The 24,430-nt window shown below is 47.3% G+C and overlaps 1 protein-coding gene across 1 annotated transcript in view; it reads left to right on the top strand.

Annotated features, from left to right (window-relative positions):
- The first annotated feature begins 228 nt into the window (after window positions 1-228).
- SDHA (succinate dehydrogenase complex flavoprotein subunit A) overlaps window positions 229-24,430 on the top strand; it is a 114,805-nt gene continuing 90,603 nt past the window's right edge. Inside the window, exon 1 of the mRNA XM_073587714.1 lies at window positions 229-383. Coding sequence (XP_073443815.1) covers window positions 315-383 — 69 coding nt within the window. The 5' untranslated portion in view covers window positions 229-314. The remainder of the gene's footprint in view (window positions 384-24,430) is intronic.

Genomic DNA, 24,430 nt, shown 5'->3' with positions numbered 1-24,430 from the left:
ATATGGGCTGCTGGGGGCATATAATGTGTTCATACATTCTATATACCTCAGTATTGTACTGACTACAGTATATGGGCTTTTGGGGGCATATAATGTGTTCATACGTTCTATATACCCTAGTATTGTACTGACTACAGTATATTGGCTGCTGGAGAACCTACAATATCTTGTAATAGCTATATTAGCAGGGTCCAAAGTGCTCTTTCCTAAGTTGCGCATATTTCTGCGCATGTCATCGTGTCTTTGTGTTCTTGATGTAATAAAGTTTTGTGAGAAGGGGCGGTGTTTCTATCGTACACCCCTCCCCAGGCATCATGGCGGCACTGAGTGCGGCAGCTTCGCGTCTCCTGGGAAGGCGCTTGTCGTTCGAGACGCGCAGTAAGGTGAGCTGCGGCACTGTGCTGTACACGGGAGATCTGTGCGAAGCGCAGGGCAGGGCGAGCTCGTGTAATGGCGGTGTCCGGGTTGCGTGCGCAGGCAGCTGGATTGGTGAGGGCGGGACTAGGCGGAGATCACATCCTCGCAGACTATTGGCTGGCTGGGACACTGTCACACTTTTTCTTGCTAGTGATTGGTTGTAGACGTGGTCACCAGTCACCTTTGTGCTCTGAAAGGGCAGAGGGTGACATCTGTGTCCTCTGGCCATGGCGCTGCTGGTGGAGACCACACTGATATGTTGCTGCTCACCCATGTCTGTTCTGAAGTGAAGGCTTAGTTTGGTGAATGCTTCTCTGTACAGCAGAATGTGAGGGGTTACTTTTCAGTCTTCTATCTGGGTCCTGATTAGCCTGCGATTGTTCTGCCAGTCTCCCAGGGTTCACTGCAGCGCATGACACTGTTGTGGACCAGTCCTTAGAATGTAGTGCAGGATATAATGAGGTTGGCAGGTACAGAGAAAATCTAGAATTACAAGGCGTGGATGTGCCTGAAATAAAGGGTGGCATCCACCGTGGGCCAATGCCCACACCAGTGTCTCTGATCACAGGGTTTTCCAGTCACCTGACCCTCTGAACAGAGCAGACATCGCTTCTGGCGCAGACCCCTAGAGCTGCCTGCATTGGGTTAGCTGAGGCTCTAGAAGATAAACATATCCATATCTTACAGTTGTTTGCTTTGTCCCTGACGCGGTTCTGTCATGAAAATGTAGTGCAATATATAAAGTGGGTAATCAGAATATAGTGCCGTGTGTAGTGTAGCCCTGGCATCTGAACATATTCCTGTATTTAGAGGGACACTTTCCGCCCAAACTGCCAATTTCAACTAAGTCCATAGCCTTGTAAGTGTTAGCCCTTAATAAATTACTTTTGTACTGCAGAGACTGAAGTTTAGTTAGATATACTGATAATGGGACCTTGTGTGTTCATGTTGTGGCCGGCCAGGACGCTCATTGAACTGTTAATCACCAGTGACGGGGCAGGGTAATGCAAAACCAGTGGACGTCATGGTTAAATGAGCCCATTGGTTATACATTTTTGTACCCCTTATTTTGGATCTGTCATGAGAATATAGTGCTGTGTAGAAAGTGGATCTTTCATGAGAATACAGTGCTGTATAGAAAGTGGATCTTTCATGAGAATACAGTGCTGTATAGAAAGTGGATCTTTCTTGAGAATACAGTGCTGCATAGAAAGTGGATCTGTCGTGAGAATACAGTGCTGTATAGAAAGTGGATCTGTCATGAGAATACAGTGCTGTGTAGAAAGTGGATCTTTCATGAGAATACAGTGCTGCATAGAAAGTGGATCTTTCTTGAGAATATAGTGCTGTATAGAAAGTGGATCTGTCATGAGAATATAGTGCTGTATAAAAAGTGGATCTGTCATGAGAATATAGTGCTGCATAGAAAGTGGATCTGTCATGAGAATATAGTGCTGCATAGAAAGTGGATCTGTCATGAGAATATAGTGCTGCATAGAAAGTGGATCTGTCATGAGAATATAGTGCTGCATAGAAAGTGGATCTGTCATGAGAATACAGTGCTGTATAGAAAGTGGATCTGTCATGAGAATACAGTGCTGCATAGAAAGTGGATCTGTCATGAGAATACAGTGCTGTATAGAAAGTGGATCTGTCATGAGAATATAGTGCTGCATGAAAAGTGGATCTGTCATGAGAATATAGTGCTGTAGAAAAAGTGGATCTGTCATGAGACTATAGTGCTGTATAGAAAGTGGATCTGTCATAGAAATATAGTGCTGTATAGAAAGTGGATCTGTCATGAGAATACAGTGCTGTATAGAAAGTGGATCTGTCATGAGAATATAGTGCTGTATAGAAAGTGGATCTGTCATGAGAATACAGTGCTGTATAGAAAGTGGATCTGTCATAGAAATATAGTGCTGTATAGAAAGTGGATCTGTCATGAGACTATAGTGCTTTATAGAAAGTGGATCTGTCATGAGACTATAGTGCTGTATAGAAAGTGGATCTGTCATGAGACTATAGTGCTGTATAGAAAGTGGATCTGTCATGAGACTATAGTGCTGTATAGAAAGTGGATCTGTCATGAGAATACAGTGCTGTATAGAAAGTGGATCTGTCATGAGAATACAGTGCTGCATAGAAAGTGGATCTGTCATGAGAATACAGTGCTGTATAGAAAGTGGATCTGTAATGAGAATATAGTGCTGCATGAAAAGTGGATCTGTCATGAGAATATAGTGCTGTAGAAAAAGTGGATCTGTCATGAGACTATAGTGCTGTATAGAAAGTGGATCTGTCATAGAAATATAGTGCTGTATAGAAAGTGGATCTGTCATTAGAATATAGTGCTGTATAGAAAGTGGATCTGTCATGAGAATACAGTGCTGTATAGAATGTGGATCTGTCATGAGAATACAGTGCTGTAGAAAAAGTGGATCTGTCATGAGACTATAGTGCTGTATAGAAAGTGGATCTGTCATAGAAGTATAGTGTTGTATAGAAAGTGGATCTGTCATGAGACTATAGTGCTTTATAGAAAGTGGATCTGTCATGAGACTATAGTGCTGTATAGAAAGTGGATCTGTCATGAGAATACAGTGCTGTATAGAAAGTGGATCTGTCATGAGAATATAGTGCTGCATAGAAAGTGGATCTGTCATGAGAATACAGTGCTGTATAGAAAGTGGATCTGTCATGAGAATACAGTGCTGTATAGAAAGTAGATCTGTCATGAGAATATAGTGCTGTATAGAAAGTGGATCTGTCATGAGAATATAGTGCTGTATAGAAAGTGGATCTGTCATCAGAATACAGTGGTGCATAGAAAGTGGATCTGTCATGAGACTATAGTGCTGTATAGAAAGTGGATCTGTCATGAGGATACAGTGCTGTATAGAAAGTAGATCTGTCATGAGATTATAGTGCTGTATATAAAGTGGATCTGTCATGAGAATATAGTGCTGTATACAAAGTGGATCTGTCATCAGAATATAGTGCTCTACAGAAAGTGGATCTGTCATGAGAATATAGTGCTGTATAGAAAGTGGATCTGTCATGAGATTATAGTGCTGTATGTAAAGTGGATCTGTCATGAGATTATAGTGCTGTATGTAAAGTGGATCTGTCATGAGAATATAGTGCTGTATAGAAAGTGGATCTGTCATGAGATTATAGTGCTGTATAGAAAGTGGATCTGTCATGAGAATATAGTGCTGTGTAGAATGTGGATCTGTCATGAGATTATAGTGCTGTATGTAAAGTGGATCTGTCATGAGAATATAGTGTTGTATAGAAAGTGGATCTGTCATCAAAATTTAGTGCTGCATAGAAAGTGGATCTTTTATCACAATATAGTGCTGTATAGAAAGTGGATCTGTTATGAGAATACAGTGCTGTATAGAAAGTGGATCTGTCACGAGAATATAGTGCTGTATAGAAAGTGGATCTGTCATGAGAATATAGTGCTGTATAGAAAGTGGATCTTTCATAAGAATATAGTGCTGTATAGAAAATGGATCTGTCATCAGAATACAGTGCTGAATAGAAAGTGGATCTGTCATGAGGTCATGAGAATATAGTGCTGCATAGAAAGTGGATCTTTCATGAGAATATAGTGCTGCATAGAAAGTGGATCTGTCATGAGAATATAGTGCTTTATAGAATGTGGATCTGTCATGAGAGTAGAGTGCTGTATAGAAAGTGGATCTGTCATCAGAATATAGTGCTGCATAGAAAGTGGATCTGTCATCAGAATATAGTGCTGCATAGAAAGTGGATCTGTCATGAGAATACAGTGCTGTATAGAAAGTGGATCTGTCATGAGAATACAGTGCTGCATAGAAAGTGGATCTGTCATGAGAATATAGTGCTGTATAGAAAGTGGATCTGTCATGAGAATACAGTGCTGTATAGAAAGTGGATCTGTCATCAGAATACAGTGGTGCATAGAAAATGGATCTTTCATGAGAATATAGTGCTGCATAGAAAGTGGATCTGTCATGAGAATACAGTGCTGTATAGAAAGTGGATCTGTCATGAGAATATAGTGCTGCATAGAAAGTGGATCTGTCATGAGAATACAGTGCTGTATAGAAAGTGGATCTGTCATGATAATACAGTGCTGCATAGAAAGTGGATCTGTCATGAGAATACAGTGCTGTATAGAAAGTGGATCTGTCATGAGACTATAGTGCTTTATAGAAAGTGGATCTGTCATGAGAATACAGTGCTGTATAGAAAGTGGATCTGTCATGAGAATATAGTGCTGTATAGAAAGTGGATCTGTCACGAGAATACAGTGCTGTATAGAAAGTGGATCTGTCATGAGAATACAGTGCTGTAGAAAAAGTGGATCTGTCATGAGACTATAGTGCTGTATAGAAAGTGGATCTGTCATAGAAATATAGTGCTGTATAGAAAGTGGATCTGTCATGAGACTATAGTGCTTTATAGAAAGTGGATCTGTCATGAGACTATAGTGCTTTATAGAAAGTGGATCTGTCATGAGAATATAGTGCTGTATAGAAAGTGGATCTGTCACGAGAATACAGTGCTGTATAGAAAGTGGATCTGTCATGAGAATACAGTGCTGTAGAAAAAGTGGATCTGTCATGAGACTATAGTGCTGTATAGAAAGTGGATCTGTCATAGAAATATAGTGCTGTATAGAAAGTGGATCTGTCATGAGACTATAGTGCTTTATAGAAAGTGGATCTGTCATGAGACTATAGTGCTGTATAGAAAGTGGATCTGTCATGAGAATACAGTGCTGTATAGAAAGTGGATCTGTCATCAGAATACAGTGGTGCATAGAAAGTGGATCTTTCATGAGAATGTAGTGCTGCATAGAAAGTGGATCTGTCATGAGAATACAGTGCTGTATAGAAAGCGGATCTGTCATCAGAATACAGTGGTGCATAGAAAGTGGATCTTTCATGAGAATATAGTGCTGTATAGAAAGTGATTCTGTCATGAGAATATAGTGCTGCATAGAAAGTGGATCTGTCATGAGGATATAGTGCTTCATAGAAAGTGGATCTGTCATGAGAATACAGTGCTGTATAGAAAGTGGATCTGTCATGAGAATATAGTGCTGCATAGAAAGTGGATCTGTCATGAGAATACAGTGCTGTATAGAAAGTGGATCTGTCATGAGAATACAGTGCTGTATAGAAAGTAGATCTGTCATGAGAATATAGTGCTGTATAGAATGTGGATCTGTCATGAGAATATAGTGCTGTATAGAAAATGGATCTGTCATCAGAATACAGTGCTGTATAGAAAGTGGATCTGTCATCAGAATACAGTGGTGCATAGAAAGTGGATCTGTCATGAGAATATAGTGCTGTATAGAAAGTGGATCTGTCATGAGGATACAGTGCTGTATAGAAAGTAGATCTGTCATGAGATTATAGTGCTGTATAGAAAGTGGATCTGTCATGAGAATATAGTGCTGTATAGAAAGTGGATCTGTCATCAGAATATAGTGCTCTACAGAAAGTGGATCTGTCATGAGAATATAGTGCTGTGTAGAAAGTGGATCTGTCATGAGATTATAGTGCTGTATGTAAAGTGGATCTGTCATGAGAATATAGTGCTGTATAGAAAGTGGATCTGTCATGAGATTATAGTGCTGTATAGAAAGTGGATCTGTCATGAGAATATAGTGCTTTGTAGAATGTGGATCTGTCATGAGATTATAGTGCTGTATGTAAAGTGGATCTGTCATGATAATATAGTGTTGTATAGAAAGTGGATCTGTCATGAGAATATAGTGCTTTATAGAAAGTGGATCTGTCATCAAAATTTAGTGCTGCATAGAAAGTGGATCTTTTATCACAATATAGTGCTGTATAGAAAGTGGATCTGTTATGAGAATACAGTGCTGTATAGAAAGTGGTTCTGTCATGAGAATATAGTGCTGTATAAAATGTGGATCTGTCATGAGACTATAGTGCTGTATATAAAGTGGATCTGTCATGAGAATATACTGCTGTATAGAAAGTGGATCTGTCATGAGAATATAGTGCTGTATAGAAAGTGGATCTTTCATAAGAATATAGTGCTGTATAGAAAATGGATCTGTCATCAGAATACAGTGCTGAATAGAAAGTGGATCTGTCATGAGGTCATGAGAATATAGTGCTGCATAGAAAGTGGATCTTTCATGAGAATATAGTGCTGCATAGAAAGTGGATCTGTCATGAGAATATAGTGCTGTATAGAATGTGTATCTGTCATGAGACTATAGTGCTGTATAGAAAGTGGATCTGTCATAGAAATATAGTGCTGTATAGAAAGTGGATCTGTCATGAGACTATAGTGCTTTATAGAAAGTGGATCTGTCATGAGACTATAGTGCTTTATAGAAAGTGGATCTGTCATGAGAATATAGTGCTGTATAGAAAGTGGATCTGTCACGAGAATACAGTGCTGTATAGAAAGTGGATCTGTCATGAGAATACAGTGCTGTAGAAAAAGTGGATCTGTCATGAGACTATAGTGCTGTATAGAAAGTGGATCTGTCATAGAAATATAGTGCTGTATAGAAAGTGGATCTGTCATGAGACTATAGTGCTTTATAGAAAGTGGATCTGTCATGAGACTATAGTGCTGTATAGAAAGTGGATCTGTCATGAGAATACAGTGCTGTATAGAAAGTGGATCTGTCATCAGAATACAGTGGTGCATAGAAAGTGGATCTTTCATGAGAATGTAGTGCTGCATAGAAAGTGGATCTGTCATGAGAATACAGTGCTGTATAGAAAGCGGATCTGTCATCAGAATACAGTGGTGCATAGAAAGTGGATCTTTCATGAGAATATAGTGCTGTATAGAAAGTGATTCTGTCATGAGAATATAGTGCTGCATAGAAAGTGGATCTGTCATGAGGATATAGTGCTTCATAGAAAGTGGATCTGTCATGAGAATACAGTGCTGTATAGAAAGTGGATCTGTCATGAGAATATAGTGCTGCATAGAAAGTGGATCTGTCATGAGAATACAGTGCTGTATAGAAAGTGGATCTGTCATGAGAATACAGTGCTGTATAGAAAGTAGATCTGTCATGAGAATATAGTGCTGTATAGAATGTGGATCTGTCATGAGAATATAGTGCTGTATAGAAAATGGATCTGTCATCAGAATACAGTGCTGTATAGAAAGTGGATCTGTCATCAGAATACAGTGGTGCATAGAAAGTGGATCTGTCATGAGAATATAGTGCTGTATAGAAAGTGGATCTGTCATGAGGATACAGTGCTGTATAGAAAGTAGATCTGTCATGAGATTATAGTGCTGTATAGAAAGTGGATCTGTCATGAGAATATAGTGCTGTATAGAAAGTGGATCTGTCATCAGAATATAGTGTTCTACAGAAAGTGGATCTGTCATGAGAATATAGTGCTGTGTAGAAAGTGGATCTGTCATGAGATTATAGTGCTGTATGTAAAGTGGATCTGTCATGAGAATATAGTGCTGTATAGAAAGTGGATCTGTCATGAGATTATAGTGCTGTATAGAAAGTGGATCTGTCATGAGAATATAGTGCTTTGTAGAATGTGGATCTGTCATGAGATTATAGTGCTGTATGTAAAGTGGATCTGTCATGATAATATAGTGTTGTATAGAAAGTGGATCTGTCATGAGAATATAGTGCTTTATAGAAAGTGGATCTGTCATCAAAATTTAGTGCTGCATAGAAAGTGGATCTTTTATCACAATATAGTGCTGTATAGAAAGTGGATCTGTTATGAGAATACAGTGCTGTATAGAAAGTGGTTCTGTCATGAGAATATAGTGCTGTATAAAATGTGGATCTGTCATGAGACTATAGTGCTGTATATAAAGTGGATCTGTCATGAGAATATACTGCTGTATAGAAAGTGGATCTGTCATGAGAATATAGTGCTGTATAGAAAGTGGATCTTTCATAAGAATATAGTGCTGTATAGAAAATGGATCTGTCATCAGAATACAGTGCTGAATAGAAAGTGGATCTGTCATGAGGTCATGAGAATATAGTGCTGCATAGAAAGTGGATCTTTCATGAGAATATAGTGCTGCATAGAAAGTGGATCTGTCATGAGAATATAGTGCTGTATAGAATGTGTATCTGTCATGAGACTATAGTGCTGTATAGAAAGTGGATCTGTCATGAGAATATAGTGCTGTATAGAAAGTGGATCTGTCATGATAATATAGTGCTGCATAGAAAGTGGATCTTTCATGAGAATATAGTGCTGCATAGAAAGTGGATCTGTCATGAGAATATAGTGCTGTATAGAAAGTGGATCTGTCATGAGAATATAGTGCTGTATAGAATGTGGATCTGTCATGAGAATATAGTGCTATATAGAAAGTGGATCTGTCATGAGAGTACAGTGCTGTATAGAATGTGTATGTTACACCGCTCCGCCATACTCACCCGGCCTCCGCTCCCACGCCGCAGCCTCTCTCCACCCGACGGCCGCGGCGGTCACCTGAGACAGACCCGCGACCGATGCCTTCCCTGCATGCTATGCGCATGCGCCATAGGCCGCGGCCGCGCCTCCTTCCTGCTTCTTATGCTCCGGCTGTGCCCTGACCCGGAAGCACATTTGGACCAATGGCTGACCAGACGGGGCCATATCAGGCCGCTTCCCCCTGAGGGAGGCGCCTGATCGTTGTGTTTCCTGACACTCTGGCCTCGCTCCATCGTGCACACTCTGCTCCTGCAGTTCCTGCCTCGGCTGCTCCTCACAGCAGCTTCTCAGTCCTGCTACCCGTGTTCCTGCCGTCCTACTCCAGTCCTGCCTTCACTGTTCCTGCCGTCCTACTCCAGTCCTGCCTTCACTGTTCCTGCCGTCCTACTCGAGTCCTGCCTTCACTGTTCCTGCCGTCCTACTCCAGTCCTGCCTTCACTGTTCCTACCGTCCTACTCCAGTCCTGCCTTGTGTTCCTGCCGTCCTACTCCAGTCCCGCCTTCAGTGCTCCTGCCGTCCTACTCCAGTCTCAGTCTTACTCCGGTCCATCCTGAGCCGCCCCTCTCGGTACCGGCTACCGTGGTACTCGAACCCCTGGGCCTGCTCCTAACGGTCCCTGTATAGGGGTCGGTTCCACCTGGCAGCTCGCCCGGGGTCCCTCGGTGCCACGGTCCAGAGGGTCCACTCTCGGAGCTCCCGCTCCTGACCACCCACGCTAACAGTACGATCAGGCCATCGACTCCGCCGGTACTACGGCTGCTACCCAGAAAGAGTTGCTATTCCTACGGGAGAATCAGGGGCGCATTATGTCAATCATGAAGTCGATGGACACCCGTTTGTCGGCCTTACAGGTGGCCGATCCTGGAAATGCCACTCAGCTGGCCAGTCTCCAACAGGAGCTGGGTCAGCACCAAGATACTCAAACCCACATTTTGTCCTACATGGCCTCCTTTGATAGTCGCTTGTCGGCCCTCCAGGCTGCCGCTGCAGTGCCGACTCCTCCCCCTGCGTCTGCTGCTCATCCGACGCCCCGCCTCGCCAAGCCGCCTCGTTTCACCGGGGATCCCAAGCTCTGTAGGGGGTTCTTAAATCAGTGTAGTCTCCACTTTGAATGGCTGCCGCAGCAATATCCCTCGGACCGGGCCAAAGTGGCCTTCATCATGTCCCATCTGGAGGGAGAGGCCCTTTCTTGGGTAAACCCGCTCTGGGAACGTGACGACCCGGTCGTTTCGAGTCTCCCGGTTTTCCTGGATACGTTTCGTAAGGTTTTCGATGAGCCGGGCCGGTTAGCCTCTCTCACTGAGTCACTCTTTAACTTACACCAGGGCTCTCTCACGGTCGGACAGTATGCTATTCGCTTTCGCACTATTTCCTCTGAGCTCGGCTGGAATAACGCAGCTTTGGTGGGGGCATTCTGGCGCGGTCTTTCTAGTAAAATAAAGGATGAACTCGCTGGTCGAGATACCCCGTCCACCTTAGAGGACCTTATCTCGCTGGCTACCCGCATTGACCTGCGCCTCCTGGAGCGCGCTCGGGAGTCAGTGAGAGACAGGCACTCCTCCAGGTCAGTTCCTCCTTTCACTCAGTCGGCCAGCTCACGTTCAGTCGGATCTTCTTCCCTCTCTTCGGGTGAGCCCATGCAGATAGATCATCTCAGGTTGGCCGAGTTATGTCAGAGAGAGAGACGGGCACAAGGTCTGTGCCTCTATTGCGGTCATTCGTCACACTATATCCGCACCTGTCCTAAGAGACAGGGAAACGACTCCACCTAGGTCAGGTAAGAGAGGCCTTCCTAGGTGATGATGATGATTCCTCTCAACCCCTTACGATTTCTGTGCTTTTGGTTTCAGGAGGGAGGCGTGGTTCCGAGGTGGCCTACGTGGATTTGGGCTCAGCGGGTAACTTCATTCGGCCGGAAGAGGTAGACAAATACCAAATTCCTGTAGTCACTCTATCTAACCCAATTCAGATTGCCACCGTGGATGGCAAACCGCTACAGGTGACCGTCACCTTGGTCACTGAAGAGGTGGAATTGCAAATCGGAGCCTTACATCGAGAGAAGATAGCCTTTTACGTTTTACCTAAGCTCTCTCACGCCATTCTACTCGGTCTTCCATGGTTAAGGACTCATCAGCCTGTTCTCGACTGGTCTTCTGGGGAGATACTCCGCTGGGGGCACCCATGCCAAGCTCGCTGTCTGACTCCTGTCCGCCTGGCGGCCGCTCCACGGTCACCTCCAGACCTCCCGGGTCTTCCTCCAGCTTACAGCTCCTACGCCGATGTTTTTGATAAGAAGGAAGCAGAGGTCCTCCCTCCACACCGGCCGTTTGACTGCCCAATTGAACTTGTTTCTGGTTCAACCCCCCCAAGGGGCAGAATCTACCCTCTGTCTCCCGTGGAGACCACCGCCATGTCCGAGTACGTCCGAGAGAACCTCGCCAAAGGCTTTATACGGAAATCCTCTTCGCCCGCGGGAGCCGGGTTCTTCTTCGTCAAAAAGAAGGACGGGACTCTACGGCCATGCATTGACTATAGGGGCTTGAATGAGATTACCATCAAGAACAGGTACCCTCTTCCACTCATTCCGGAACTGTTTGACCGTCTCAGAGGGGCTCGGGTCTTTACCAAGCTGGACCTCAGAGGAGCCTACAATCTGGTCCGTATCCGTGCAGGTGACGAGTGGAAGACCGCTTTCAACACTCGAGATGGCCATTACGAGTACCTGGTCATGCCCTTCGGTCTTTGCAATGCTCCTGCAGTCTTTCAAGAGTTCGTCAACGAGATCTTCCGGGATCTCTTGTACTCCTGTGTGGTCGTGTACTTAGACGACATCCTCGTCTTCTCGCCGGACCTCTCGTCCCACAGAAACAGTGTCCGCCTGGTGCTTCAGCGTCTTCGGGAGAACCGTCTGTATGCAAAGATCGAGAAATGTCTCTTCGAACAGACCTCTCTGCCATTTCTGGGATACATTATCTCCGACGCTGGTCTAAGGATGGATCCCGAGAAGTTGTCTGCCATCCTCAAATGGCCTCGCCCTGTCGGATTAAAGGCGATACAACGATTCCTCGGGTTCGCCAACTATTACCGGCAATTTGTCTCCCACTTCTCCGCGATCACAAGACCCATTTCTGTGCTCACCCGTAAAGGGTCTACTTCCAAGGATTGGTCTCCTGAGGCAGAGGAGGCCTTTCTGTCCCTAAAACGGGCTTTCTCCACGGCTCCGGTCCTGCATCGCCCTGAGAGCGATCGACCTTTTGTACTCGAGGTGGACGCTTCCTCGACTGGTGCCGGGGCGGTGCTGTCCCAGAGAACCGCCTCCGGTCGCCTGCACCCTTGTGGCTTCTTCTCGAAGGCCTTTTCTCCATCCGAGTGTAACTACTCGATCGGTGACCGGGAACTTTTGGCCATCAAGTTGGCCTTGGAGGAATGGCGCCACCTCCTGGAAGGAGCTGTCCATCCTTTTGTCATCTTCTCGGACCACAAGAATCTGGCCTATCTCCAGTCTGCCCAGAGACTAAACCCTCGCCAGGCCAGATGGTCTTTATTTTTTGCCCGATTTGATTTCGAGCTCCGATTCCGTCCCGGCAACAAGAATTCCAAAGCCGACGCCCTGTCCAGGGTCTTATAACCACACGAATCCACGGAGGAACCGTCACATATCATTGATCCCACTAGGATCATCACCGTGGCTCCAGTGAACTGGCTTACTCCTCCGCCTGGCAAGACGCTTGTGCCAGAGAATCTCAAGCAAAAGGTTCTTCTATGGGGGCACTCCTCCAAACTGGCCGGCCATGCCGGAACTAAGAAGACCCTTGATCTTATCAAACGTCACTACTGGTGGCCCTCACTTCGCCAAGATGTACTCGATTTTGTGGCTTCTTGTCCATCCTGTGCAAAGAACAAGGTACCACGGAGATCTCCGTCTGGCTTGTTGCTTCCGTTGCCTGTCCCTACGGTTCCTTGGGAGAACATCGCCATGGATTTCATCACCGACCTACCCTGCTCTGCGGGCTGCTCAGTCATTCTGGTGGTGGTGGATCGTTTTTCCAAGATGGCTCACTTCATCCCTCTGCCCGGTCTTCCCTCAGCGCCGGAGCTGGCCGAGATCTTCATTCATCAAGTCTTCAGGCTTCATGGACTACCTCGACGCATTGTGTCTGATCGAGGGGTTCAGTTTACCTCCAAGTTCTGGCGTTCGCTTTGTAAGCTTATGAACGTTTCCCTCGACTTCTCCTCGGCCTACCATCCACAGTCCAACGGACAAGTAGAGCGTACCAACCAGACGCTTACGGGATACTTACGCCACTTCTCTAACGCCCACCAGAACGATTGGGTCAGCTTACTCCCCTGGGCAGAGTTCGCTTATAACAACCATGCTGGTGAGTCTTCGGCCAAGTCTCCGTTTTTCATTGTTTTTGGCAGACATCCTGGTGTTCCTCTTCCTATAACCCCCGCCTCTGAGGTACCCGCGGCCAATGCCTTGTCCTCGGAATTTTCTAAGATTTGGGCTGAGACCAACACATCACTCAAGAGATCCGCTGATCAGATGAAGAACTATGCAGACAAAAAGAGGTTGGATTCTCCTCAGTATCGTGTTGGCGACAAGGTCTGGCTCTCCTCCAAATTCGTCCGACTAAAACTGCCCTCCTACAAGTTGGGTCCACGCTACATCGGTCCGTTTGAAATTCTGGGACGTATTAACGAAGTTGCCTACAAATTGAGGTTGCCTGCTTCGCTCCGGATCCCGAACACCTTTCACGTCTCTCTCCTGAAGCCTGTGGTGCTGAATCGTTTCCATTCCTCGCTTGATCTTGGTCCTCAGCCGGTGGGTGCCGACAACGTTTTTGAAGTGCAGGACATCCTCGCTGTGAAAAGGGTTAGAGGTAGGACTTTCTTTCTCGTTGATTGGAAGGGCTTTGGTCCTGAGGAGAGATCCTGGGAGCCTCAGGAGAATATTAATGCTCCCCGTATCCTCAAGAGGTTTCTTGTTAATCTCCGGGGGGGGCGGCTTAGGGGAGGGGGTACTGTTACACCGCTCCGCCATATTCACCCGGCCTCCGCTCCCACGCCGCAGCCTCTCTCCACCCGACGGCCGCGGCGGTCACCTGAGACAGACCCGCGACCGATGCCTTCCCTGCATGCTATGCGCATGCGCCATAGGCCGCGGCCGCGCCTCCTTCCTGCTTCTTATGCTCCGGCTGTGCCCTGACCCGGAAGCACATTTGGACCAATGGCTGACCAGACGGGGCCATATCAGGCCGCTTCCCCCTGAGGGAGGCGCCTGATCGTTGTGTTTCCTGGCACTCTGGCCTCTCTCCATCGTGCACACTCTGCTCCTGCAGTTCCTGCCTCGGCTGCTCCTCACAGCAGCTTCTCAGTCCTGCTACCCGTGTTCCTGCCGTCCTACTCCAGTCCTGCCTTCACTGTTCCTGCCGTCCTACTCCAGTCCTGCCTTCACTGTTCCTGCCGTCCTACTCCAGTCCTGCCTTGTGTTCCTGCCGTCCTACTCCAGTCCTGCCTTCACTGTTCCTGCCGTCCTACTCCAGTCCTGCCTTCACTGTTCCTGCCGTCCTACTCCAGTCCTGCCTTGTGTTCCTGCCGTCCTACTCCAGTCCCGCCTTCAGTGTTCCTGCCGTCCTACTCCAGTCCTGTCTTCAGTGCTCCTGCCGTCCTACTCCAGTCTCCGTCTTACTCCGGTCCATCCTGAGCCGCCCCTCTCGGTACCGGCTACCGTGGTACTCGAACCCCTGGGCCTGCTCCTAACGGTCCCTGTATAGGGGTCGGTTCCACCTGGCAGCTCGCCCGGGGTCCCTCGGTGCCACGGTCCAGAGGGTCCACTCTCGGAGCTCCCGCTCCTGACCACCCACGCTAACAGTGTATCTGTCATGAGAATATAGTGCTGTATAGAAAGTGGATCTGTCATGAGAGTACAGTGCTGTATAGAATGTGGATCTGTCATGAGAATATAGTGCTGTATAGAATGTGGATCTGTCATGAGAATATAGTGCTGTATAGAAAGTGGATCTGTCATGAGAACATAGTGCTGTATTGAAAATGGATCTGTCATGAGAATATAGTGCTGTATAGAAAGTGGATCTGTCATGAGAATATAGTGCTGTATAGAAAATGGATCTGTCATCAGAATACAGTGCTGTATAGAAAGTAGATCTGTCATGAGAATATAGTGCTGTATAGAAAGTGGATCTGTCATGAGAATATAGTGCTGCATAGAAAATGGATCTGTCATCAGAATACAGTGCTGTATAGAAAGTAGATCTGTCATGAGAATACAGTGCTGTATAGAAAGTGGATTTTTCATGAGAATATAGTGCTGCATAGAAAGTAGATCTGTCATGAGAATACAGTGCTGTATAGAAAATGGATCTGTCATGAGAATACAGTGTTGTATAGAAAATGGATCTGACATGAGAATACAGTGCTTTATAGAAAGTGGATCTGTCATCAGAATACAGTGTGGTGCATAGAAAGTGGATCTGTCATGACAATACAGTGGTGTATAGAAACTGGTTCTGTCATGAGAATATAGTGCTGCATAGCATGTGGATCTTTCATCAGAATACAGTGCTGTATAGAAAGTGGATCTTTCATCAGAATATAGTGCTGTATAGAAAGTGGATCTGTCATGAGAATACAGTGCTGTATAGAATGTGGATCTGTCATCTGAATACAGTGTTGCATAGAAAATGGAGCTGTCATGAGAATATAGTGCTGTATAGAAAATGGATATGTCATGAGAAAATAGTGCTGCATAGAATGTGGATCTTTCATCAGATTATAGTGCTGTATAGAAAGTGGATCTTTCATCATAATATAGTGCTATATAGAAAATGGATCTGTCATGAGAATATAGTGCTGTATAGAAAGTGGATCTGTCATGAGAATATAGTGCTGCATACAGTCATGGCCAAAAGTTTTGAGAATTACACAAATATTATATTTTCACATGATCTGCTGGCCTCTGGTTTTTATGTGTGTTTGTCAGATGTTTTTATCACATACAGAAATATAATTGCAATCATATTATGAGTAGCAAAAGGTTATATTGACAGAATGAGTTAATGCAGCAAGTCAATATTTGCAGTGTTGACCCTTCTTCTTCAGGACCTCAGCAATTCTCCCTGGCATGCTCTCAATCAACTTCTGGATCAAATCCTGACTGATAGCAGTCCATTCTTGCAAAATCAATGCTTTTATTTTGTCTGAATTTGAAAGTTTTTGTTTGTCCACCCGTCTCTTGATGACTGACCACAAGTTCTCAATGGGATTAAGATCTGGGGAGTTTCCAGTCCTTGGTCCCAAAATCTCTATGTTTTGTTCCCTGAGCCATTTAGTTATCACCTTTGCTTTATGGCAAGGTGCTCCATCATGTTGAAAAAGGCATTGTTGATCGCTAAACTGCTCTTGGACGGTTGGGAGAAGTTTCTCTTTGAGGACATTCTGGTACCATTCTTTATTCATGGCTGTGTTTTTAGGCAAGACTGAGAGAGAGCCCATTCCCTTGGCTGAGAAGCCACCCCACACATGAATGGTTTCAGGATGCTTGACAGTTGGCATGAGACAAGACTGGTGGTAGCGCTCACCTGGTCTTCTCCGAATAAGCCGTTTTCCAGATGTCCCAAACAATCGAAAAGGGGATTCATCAGAGAAAATGACTTTACCCCAGTCCTCAGCAGTCCACTCCCTGTACCTCTTGCAGAATATCAGTCTGTCCATGATGTTTTTCCTGGAGAGAAGTGGCTTCTTTGCTGCCCTCCTTGAGACCAGGCCTTGCTCCAAGAGTCTCCGCCTCACAGTGCGTGCAGATGCACTCACACCTGCCTGCTGCCATTCCTGAGCAAGCTCTGCACTGCTGGTAGCCCGATCCCGCAGCTGAAACACTTTTAAAAGACGGTCCTGGCGCTTGCTGGTCTTTCTTGGGCGCCCTGGAGCCTTTTTGGCAACAAGGGAACCTCTCTCCTTGAAGTTCTTGATGATGCGATAGATTGTTGACTGAGGTGCAATCTTTCTAGCTGCGATACTCTTCCCTGTTAGGCCATTTTTGTGCAGTGCAATGATGACTGCACGTGTTTCTTTAGAGATAACCATGGTTAACAGAAGAGAAACAATGATGCCAAGCACCAGCCTCCTTTTAAAGTGTCCAGTGGTGTCATTCTTACTTAATCATGACAGATTGATCTCCAGCCCTGTCCTCATCAACACCCACACCTGTGTTAATGGAGCAATCACTGAAACGATGTTAGCTGGTCCTTTTAAGGCAGGGCTGCAATGATGTTGAAATGTGTTTTGGGGGATAAAGTTAATTTTCTAGGCAAATATTGACTTTGCAAGTAATTGCTGTTAAGCTGTCACTCTTTATAACATTCTGGAGTATATGCAAATTGCCATTAGAAAAAATGAAGCAGTAGACTTTGTAAAAATTAATATTTGTGTCATTCTCTAAACTTTTGGCCATGACTGTAGAAATTGGATCTGTCATCAGAATATAGTGCTGCATAGAAAGTGGATCTTTCATCAGAATACAGTGCTGTATATAAAATGGATCTGTCATGAGAATATAGTGCTGTATAGAATGTGGATCTTTCATCAGAATACAGTGCTGTATAGAATGTGGATCTTTCATCAGAATACAGTGCTGCATATAAAGTGGATCTTTCATGAAAATATAGTGCTGTATAGAAAGTGGATCTGTCATGAGAATGTAGTGCTGCATAGAAATTGGATTTGTCATCAGAATATAGTGCTGCATAGAAAGTGGATCTTTCTCCTTCGTCTCATTGGGGGACACAGAGACTGTGGGTGTATGCTACTGCCGTCTGGAGGCTGACACTAGGTATACAAAAAACAAGCTAGCTCCTCCTCCGCCGCATACACCCTCGCCCCGATAGCGGGCGGAAACCAGTTTTTTGCTTAGTGTCTTATGGACGCACATGCAGTCTGGATCTCTGCAGACTATTTTTTTTTTCCTCTCGCTATGAAGAGGAGACAGGGGCGACGGATCCTATAGAAAGGGTCCGATCTTCCCAAACCAGCAACGGGCGAGCACGCGTTGAGTATCGCCTCCGCGTATCCTTTCCCGCACCGAGGGACATCTCTGGGACTTTTCCCCAGACATCTATTTTTTCTTTGTTTTTTATTTCATGAAGATTAGACAGGGGCAATGCATCGTATTGAAAGGATCCGATTTCCCCAAACCAGCAACGGGCGACCACGTGCGAGTGTCCATCCACGGTTCCTTTCCCGCGACGTGGGACACTATGCCAGACTTAGCCCTGTCCACCCCTAGGTATCGAAACCATGGGCTTTCACAGAGACACAAGACTAGTCTGTGCGGCCCCCACTGCTCCACCAATGCACGATGGCGGTGCTGCATGGCGGCGAACGGTCGCTCTCCTCGCCCCTACAAGGCGGATGGAGCTAGGGTGCCTGCACCGTCCTAAACGGAAATACCTCAGGTGCTGGCTATCGAGCTGGAGTGCAGGTATGAGCTGGAGAGGGCCCTGGGCAGCGTTTTTTGTAGGCAGAGATAGTAGTCAGCCTCGGCTCACCCCCGGGTGGAGAGGAGTCAGGCGGCCATTTGGTGGGGGTAGGACAGTCTTCAGAATGGCTAAAGCCCGGTTAATCTCAAATCGCATTATCCCCCCCCCTCCTTCCCTCCGCTCCTCTATCCTTCCTCGCTCCTTCACTTTCCCTCCTCCCTCCTAGTACCGGTGCGGTCCGGGAGACTCAGTGGGCCCGGCAAGCCGCCAGCAGACGGAGCGGCATTGGGACCGGATCGCCGGGGTAGCGGTCCGCCAGCGGACGGACCGTCCCTAATTTAGCCCGCGGCTTTGGCCTGGGCCGCGGGCGGAAGTTCCGCCCTGGGCGCGACGTCATATCCGGCGCCCGCCCTGGTCATGGGGGGCGGCGCCGGATATGACATCGCGCCCAGGGCGGAAAACTGAGGCCCCGGCTGCAAAGCAGGGTAGGCCGCGATCAAGAGAAGATTCACAGCTTACCCAGGAGTGAAGCAGCAGGCAGACTGCAACGGGGAGAGACACGCAGGAGCGGGTAAGTGCGACCCCGTCCCGGAGCCACACTAAGGCATTACAGGGTTACCCTCCTCCTCCTCCTCTCCCCTCGAACCTTAAAAGAAAAAAGTTTTTTTTTTTTTTTTTTGGCCTACTCCAGCAGTATGTCTGGAAAAGGAAAAACGCACACGTTTCTTTATGCCGCATGCGTTTCCTGTGGGGTTATGTTCCCACGAGCGCAGATTAAGTTATGTGAAGCCTGTGACTCCGAACGCGCCCAGAATCCCTCCCCTGCGACAGAGCCCAAGGGTCTGGATCCCCTGGAATGGGCGTTATCACTCTCTCGGTCCATGGTTTCGCTTACGAAGGCGATTGAGACCCTTCAGGCCCCGGATAGGGGTAGAGACGACGGCTCGCCTGTTTGGGAGGGTTCATCCACCTCACAAGAGCCTCCGGCCTGCAGGGGCCGCACTCTCTCTAGGCAGACACATAGGAAAAGAACCCATACTGCGTCTCCAGGACCCTCCGGTGCTTCAGCATCCGCGAGTGCGGCGTCTCGCTCACCGTCACCATTTTCTGGGAGCGAGCAGAGTTCAGGTGATGACGTGGAGGAATCCTTGGACCTGGATACCCCGTGGTATCGGGAGACTGTAGACAGTCTTATTGAAGCTGTCAATCAGACTCTGGGTATTGAGGATGATGTCTCCCTAACCGCAGGTTATAAGGTATCCTTTAAGAAGGACAGGAGACCACATAGAGTGTTTAGCACTCATCCTGAGTTCGAGGACATAGTGCAGCGGCACAGAGAACGTCCAGACAAACGTTTTTCAGGACAAAAAACGCTATAAACGAGATATCCGTTCGCATCAGAGCTCTGTAAGAAATGGGCGGAATCTCCGGTGGTGGATCCCCTAGTGTCACGCCTGGCCTCAAGATCCTTGTTGTCAGTACCTAGTGGTTCTTCCATTAAGGAACCCACGGATCGACTCATAGAAGGTTTAGCTCGCTCGGTGTATAAAGGAATCGGGATCAGCTCTCTTTCCTTCTTTTGCGGCAACATGGGTAGCCAAAGCCATGATGTCGCGGTCAGATTCTTTGAATAAGGTCCTACAGGATAGAGAATTGCCGACGGAAGTGGCTGAGATAGCATGTCAGATCGCGATGGCGGGTGACTATTTAATTAATGCATCTTTGGATGCGGCTAATTGCGTGGCACTAGCGGCGGCAAATGCAATCGCCATTAGGAGAGCCTTGTGGTTAAGGCTATGGCAGGCTGATTCAATTTCTAAGAAGTCTTTGACTTCCCTGCCTTTTCAGGGTAACCGGCTATTTGGGGAGAAATTAGACAAACTCATTTCAGATGCTACAGGGGGAAAAAGCAGCTTTCTTCCACAACAGAAGATTAAACTGCCATTTCGTCAACCTCAGGCGCGCTTTCGAGCATTTCGCACCCCCGGGTGGATGGCAGCGGCCAGTACCTCCGCCCCAGCTCGCTATCACCAAGACAAAGAGCGTCAGGTCACGTATAAAGCCAACCCGCTGGGTAGGATGCGGGGCCGCCCGCCCAGGTCAAGGGGGGCCAGCTCCCAGAGGCCCTCAGCAAAATGACTCGAGGCATCCGGTACCTGAGGACAGCAGAGTAGGCGGACGTCTGCTCAGGTTCTGCCGCGTCTGGGTCGCAGTGGCGCGCGACGCATGGGTGGCAGAATTGGTGTCGTCCGGGTACAAAATAGAATTTGTCAAAGATCCGCCAAGACGATTTTTTCTTTCCCGGCTTCCCAAAACGGAATCCCGGGCAGAGGCATTGCTAGGGGCCATCGAGGTGCTGCAGCGCAACGGGGTCATTGTCCCTGTACCAGAGTGCGAAAGAACCCAAGGATTTTATTCCAACCTGTTCGCGGTCCCCAAGAAGGACGGAACAGTAAGGCCGGTTCTGGACCTAAAGCTCCTGAACAGGTTCATCAGAGTCAGGCATTTTCGCATGGAATCTCTCCGGTCGGTCATATCGTTCATGGAGCAGGGAGAATATTTGGCCTCGATCGATGTCCAGGATGCCTACCTGCACATCCCTATTTTTCCCCCGCATCAAAAGCTCCTACGGTTTGCAATCGATGGGCGGCATTTCCAATTTGTGGCCCTACCTTTCGGGTTGGCCACGGCCCCCAGGATATTCACGAAAGTGATGGCTGTTGTCATGGCCATTCTACATTCTCGGGGCATAGTGGTTTTGCCGTACTTAGACGACCTCTTAGTAAAGGGTCCGTCCTTTCGGGCATGCGAGGAAAATGTCAGCATCACACTGGATACCCTATCTCGCCTAGGATGGTTGGTCAATGGGAAGAAGTCATCCCTTACCCCGGCTCAGAGGATTCTATTCCTAGGGATGATTTTCGACACTTCCCGAGGGTTGGTAATTCTCCCTCAGGACAAGGCTCGGGCGCTCCGGCAGGGAGTTCGAAGTCTTCAACAACCAGGCCCTCACACTATCCGGTTCGGGATGAGGGTTCTAGGGAGGATGGTGGCGGCGATGGAAGCAATTCCGTTTGCTCAATTTCATCTTCGTCCACTGCAGCATGCTCTCTTAGCGTCTTGGGACAGGAGTCCGTTCTCGCTCGATCACCAGTGCAGGTTGTCCTCTTAAGTCCGACGGGCACTTCAGTGGTGGACTTGCGACTCCTCTCTTCGTCAGGGGAAGCCCTTTCCCCCAGATCAATGGTTGGTGATCACAACCGATGCGAGTCTTTTTGGTTGGGGGGCAATCTTCCGCCATCACACAGCCCAGGGGCAATGGTCGCCTCAGGAGGCACATCTCCCTATCAACTTGTTGGAGATTCGAGCGGTGCGGTTGGCACTGCAGCATTTTCAATTTTCAGCACTTGCTAGCAGGACGCCCAGTCCGAGTTCAATCAGACAACGCCACGGCAGTGGCGTACGTGAATCACCAGGGAGGCACGTGCAGCAGGGCAACCATGCGCGAGATAGAGCATGTACTCCGTTGGGCCGAGAGGCACCACTCGATAATCTCAGCAGTTCACATACCAGGCGTGGAAAATTGGGCAGTAGATTTCCTAAGCCGGCAAGGTGTTGCGGCCGGGGAATGGTCCCTGCACCCCGAGGTCTTCCAGCAGATTTGCCAACGGTGGGGGACTCCGGACGTGGATCTGATGGCCTCCAGGGAGAACGCCAAAGTGGGCACGTTTGTCGCTCGGTCTCAGGACCCGCGAGCAATCGCAGTGGATGCGTTGGTCCTACCATGGAACCAGTTTCGTCTCCCGTACCTGTTTCCCCCACTGCCACTTCTCCTGAGGGTCATCAGAAAGATCAAGACAGAGGGGGTCCCAGCAATTCTGCTGGCCCTAGACTGGCCCCGTCGAGTATGGTACGCGGATCTAGTGCAGCTCCTCGCAGACGTGCCTTGGCGTCTACCGGAACGACTTACTGTCCCAGGGGCCGATCTGTCACCCGAACTTAGGGGCCCTGGGTTTGACGGCATGGCCGTTGAATCTTGGATTCTGACCCAGGCGGGGTTTGGGCGTGAAGTGGTTGCTACAATGGTTAGCGCCTGGAAGCCGGCCTCGGCGAGAATTTATCATAATACTTGGAAAGATTTCTTTCATTGGTGTCGAGAACACGGAGTTGCGCCATTATCCTTCTCGGTCCCCAACATCCTGGCTTTTCTTCAGTCCGGCCTAGATGCAGGGTTGGCTCCGAGTTCCCTTAGGAGGCAGATATCGGCCTTGTCGGTCCTTTTCCAGCGAAAGATCGCTACCAATATGCAGGTCAGGACTTTCATTCAAGGGGGTCTCTCATTTGGTACCCCCCTTTAGAGCACCCATAGACGCCTGGGACCTTAACCTGGTCCTGAGTGCCCTGCAGGAAGCTCCGTTTGAACCGTTACAGGAAATTTATTGCCATATCTCTCCAGGAAGGTTGTATTCTTGGTAGCCATAACTTCCATTAGGTGGGTCTCGGAGTTGGGAGCATTATCTTGTAGAGCTCCATTTCTGACTTTTTTTTAAGGTTAAGGTAGTCCTTAGACCACCGCCGCCTTTTCAGCCGAAGGTCGTGTCCTCTTTCCATATTAGTGAGGACATTGTTCTGCCTTCATTTTGTCCAGCGCCAGTACACAGAGTGGAAAGGGCGCTCCACACGTTAGATCTGGTAAGAGCTCTCAGGAGGTACGTGGCAAGAACAGCACCTTTTCGCCAGACAGACTCGTTGTTTGTGATTCCCGAAGGGCGCAGGAAGGGACTCGCAGCCTCACGTCGACCATAGCCAGATGGATTCGCCTAACTATTCAGGAGGCTTACCGTATTAGAGGCACACCGATTCCAACAGGGATAAGGGCGCACTCTACTCGGGCAGTGGGCGCCTCTTGCGTGCTTCGGCACCAGGCTTCGGCAGAGCAGGTATGCAAAGCAGTGACATGGTCCAGCCTGCACACTTTTTGTAAGCATTACAATGTGCATACTCAGGCCTCGTCGGATGCGAGCCTGGGTAGAAAAATTCTCCAAGCGGCAGTGGCACACCTTTAGACAGGAGGGCATGTGGCTTGGATCGGTGAGTTGTCCTCCCACCCAGGGACTGCTTTAGGACGTCCCACAGTCTCTGTGTCCCCCAAGGAGAAACATGGATTTTTGTGAGTACTCACCGTAAAATCCTTTTCTCCGAGACGCTCATTGGGGGACACAGCACCCACCCTGTTAGCCAGTTGGCCCTTGTTTATTTAATTGCTATAATTCCTTTCTTAATGTAGGGTGGTCCTTCTTCAGACATATGACTTTCTGCATTAAGGCTAATTTGTTTTTATGTTCTCCTACTGCTTTTGCACTAAACCGGTTTCCGCCCGCTATCGGGGCGAGGGTGTATGCAGCGGAGGAGGAGCTAACTTGTTTTTTGTATACCTAGTGTCAGCCTCCAGATGGCAGTAGCATACACCCACAGTCTCTGTGTCCCCCAATGAGCGTCTCGGAGAAAAGGATTTTACGGTGAGTACTCACAAAAATCCATGTTTCATCAGAATACAGTGCTGTATAGAAAATGGATCTGTCATGAGAATATAGTGCTGCATAGAAAGTGGATCTGTCATGAGAATATAGTGCTGTATAGAAAGTGGATCTGTCATGAGAATACAGTGCTGTATAGAAAGTGGATCTGTCATGAGAATACAGTGCTGTATAGAAAGTGGATCTGTCATGAGAATACAGTGCTGTATAGAAAATGGATCTGTCATCAGAATACTGTGCTGTATAGAATGTGGATCTGTCATGAGAACACAGTGCTGCATAGAAAATGGATCTGTCATCAGAATATAGTGTTTTACATACAGTGGATCTGTTATCAGAATATAGTGCCGTTCATACAGTGGATATGTCATCAGAATGGTGCCCCGTGTAGGGTGGTTCTTGAAGAATGACTCTTATTTTTATAATGTAATCATTTACATCCAATTATCACTTAGTGATGCTCTAGAAGAGGGTTGGGGAGCCTCTGGTCTTTCCTCTGGCCCTCGGGCAG

The sequence above is a fragment of the Dendrobates tinctorius genome, unplaced genomic scaffold, assembly GCF_039654945.1.
Source record: "Dendrobates tinctorius isolate UK_male_01 unplaced genomic scaffold, ASM3965494v1 ptg000102l, whole genome shotgun sequence".
Taxonomy (NCBI): domain Eukaryota; kingdom Metazoa; phylum Chordata; class Amphibia; order Anura; family Dendrobatidae; genus Dendrobates; species Dendrobates tinctorius.
The sequence above is the reverse complement of the archived record's forward strand: the minus strand, read 5'-3'. Positions and strand labels throughout refer to the sequence as shown.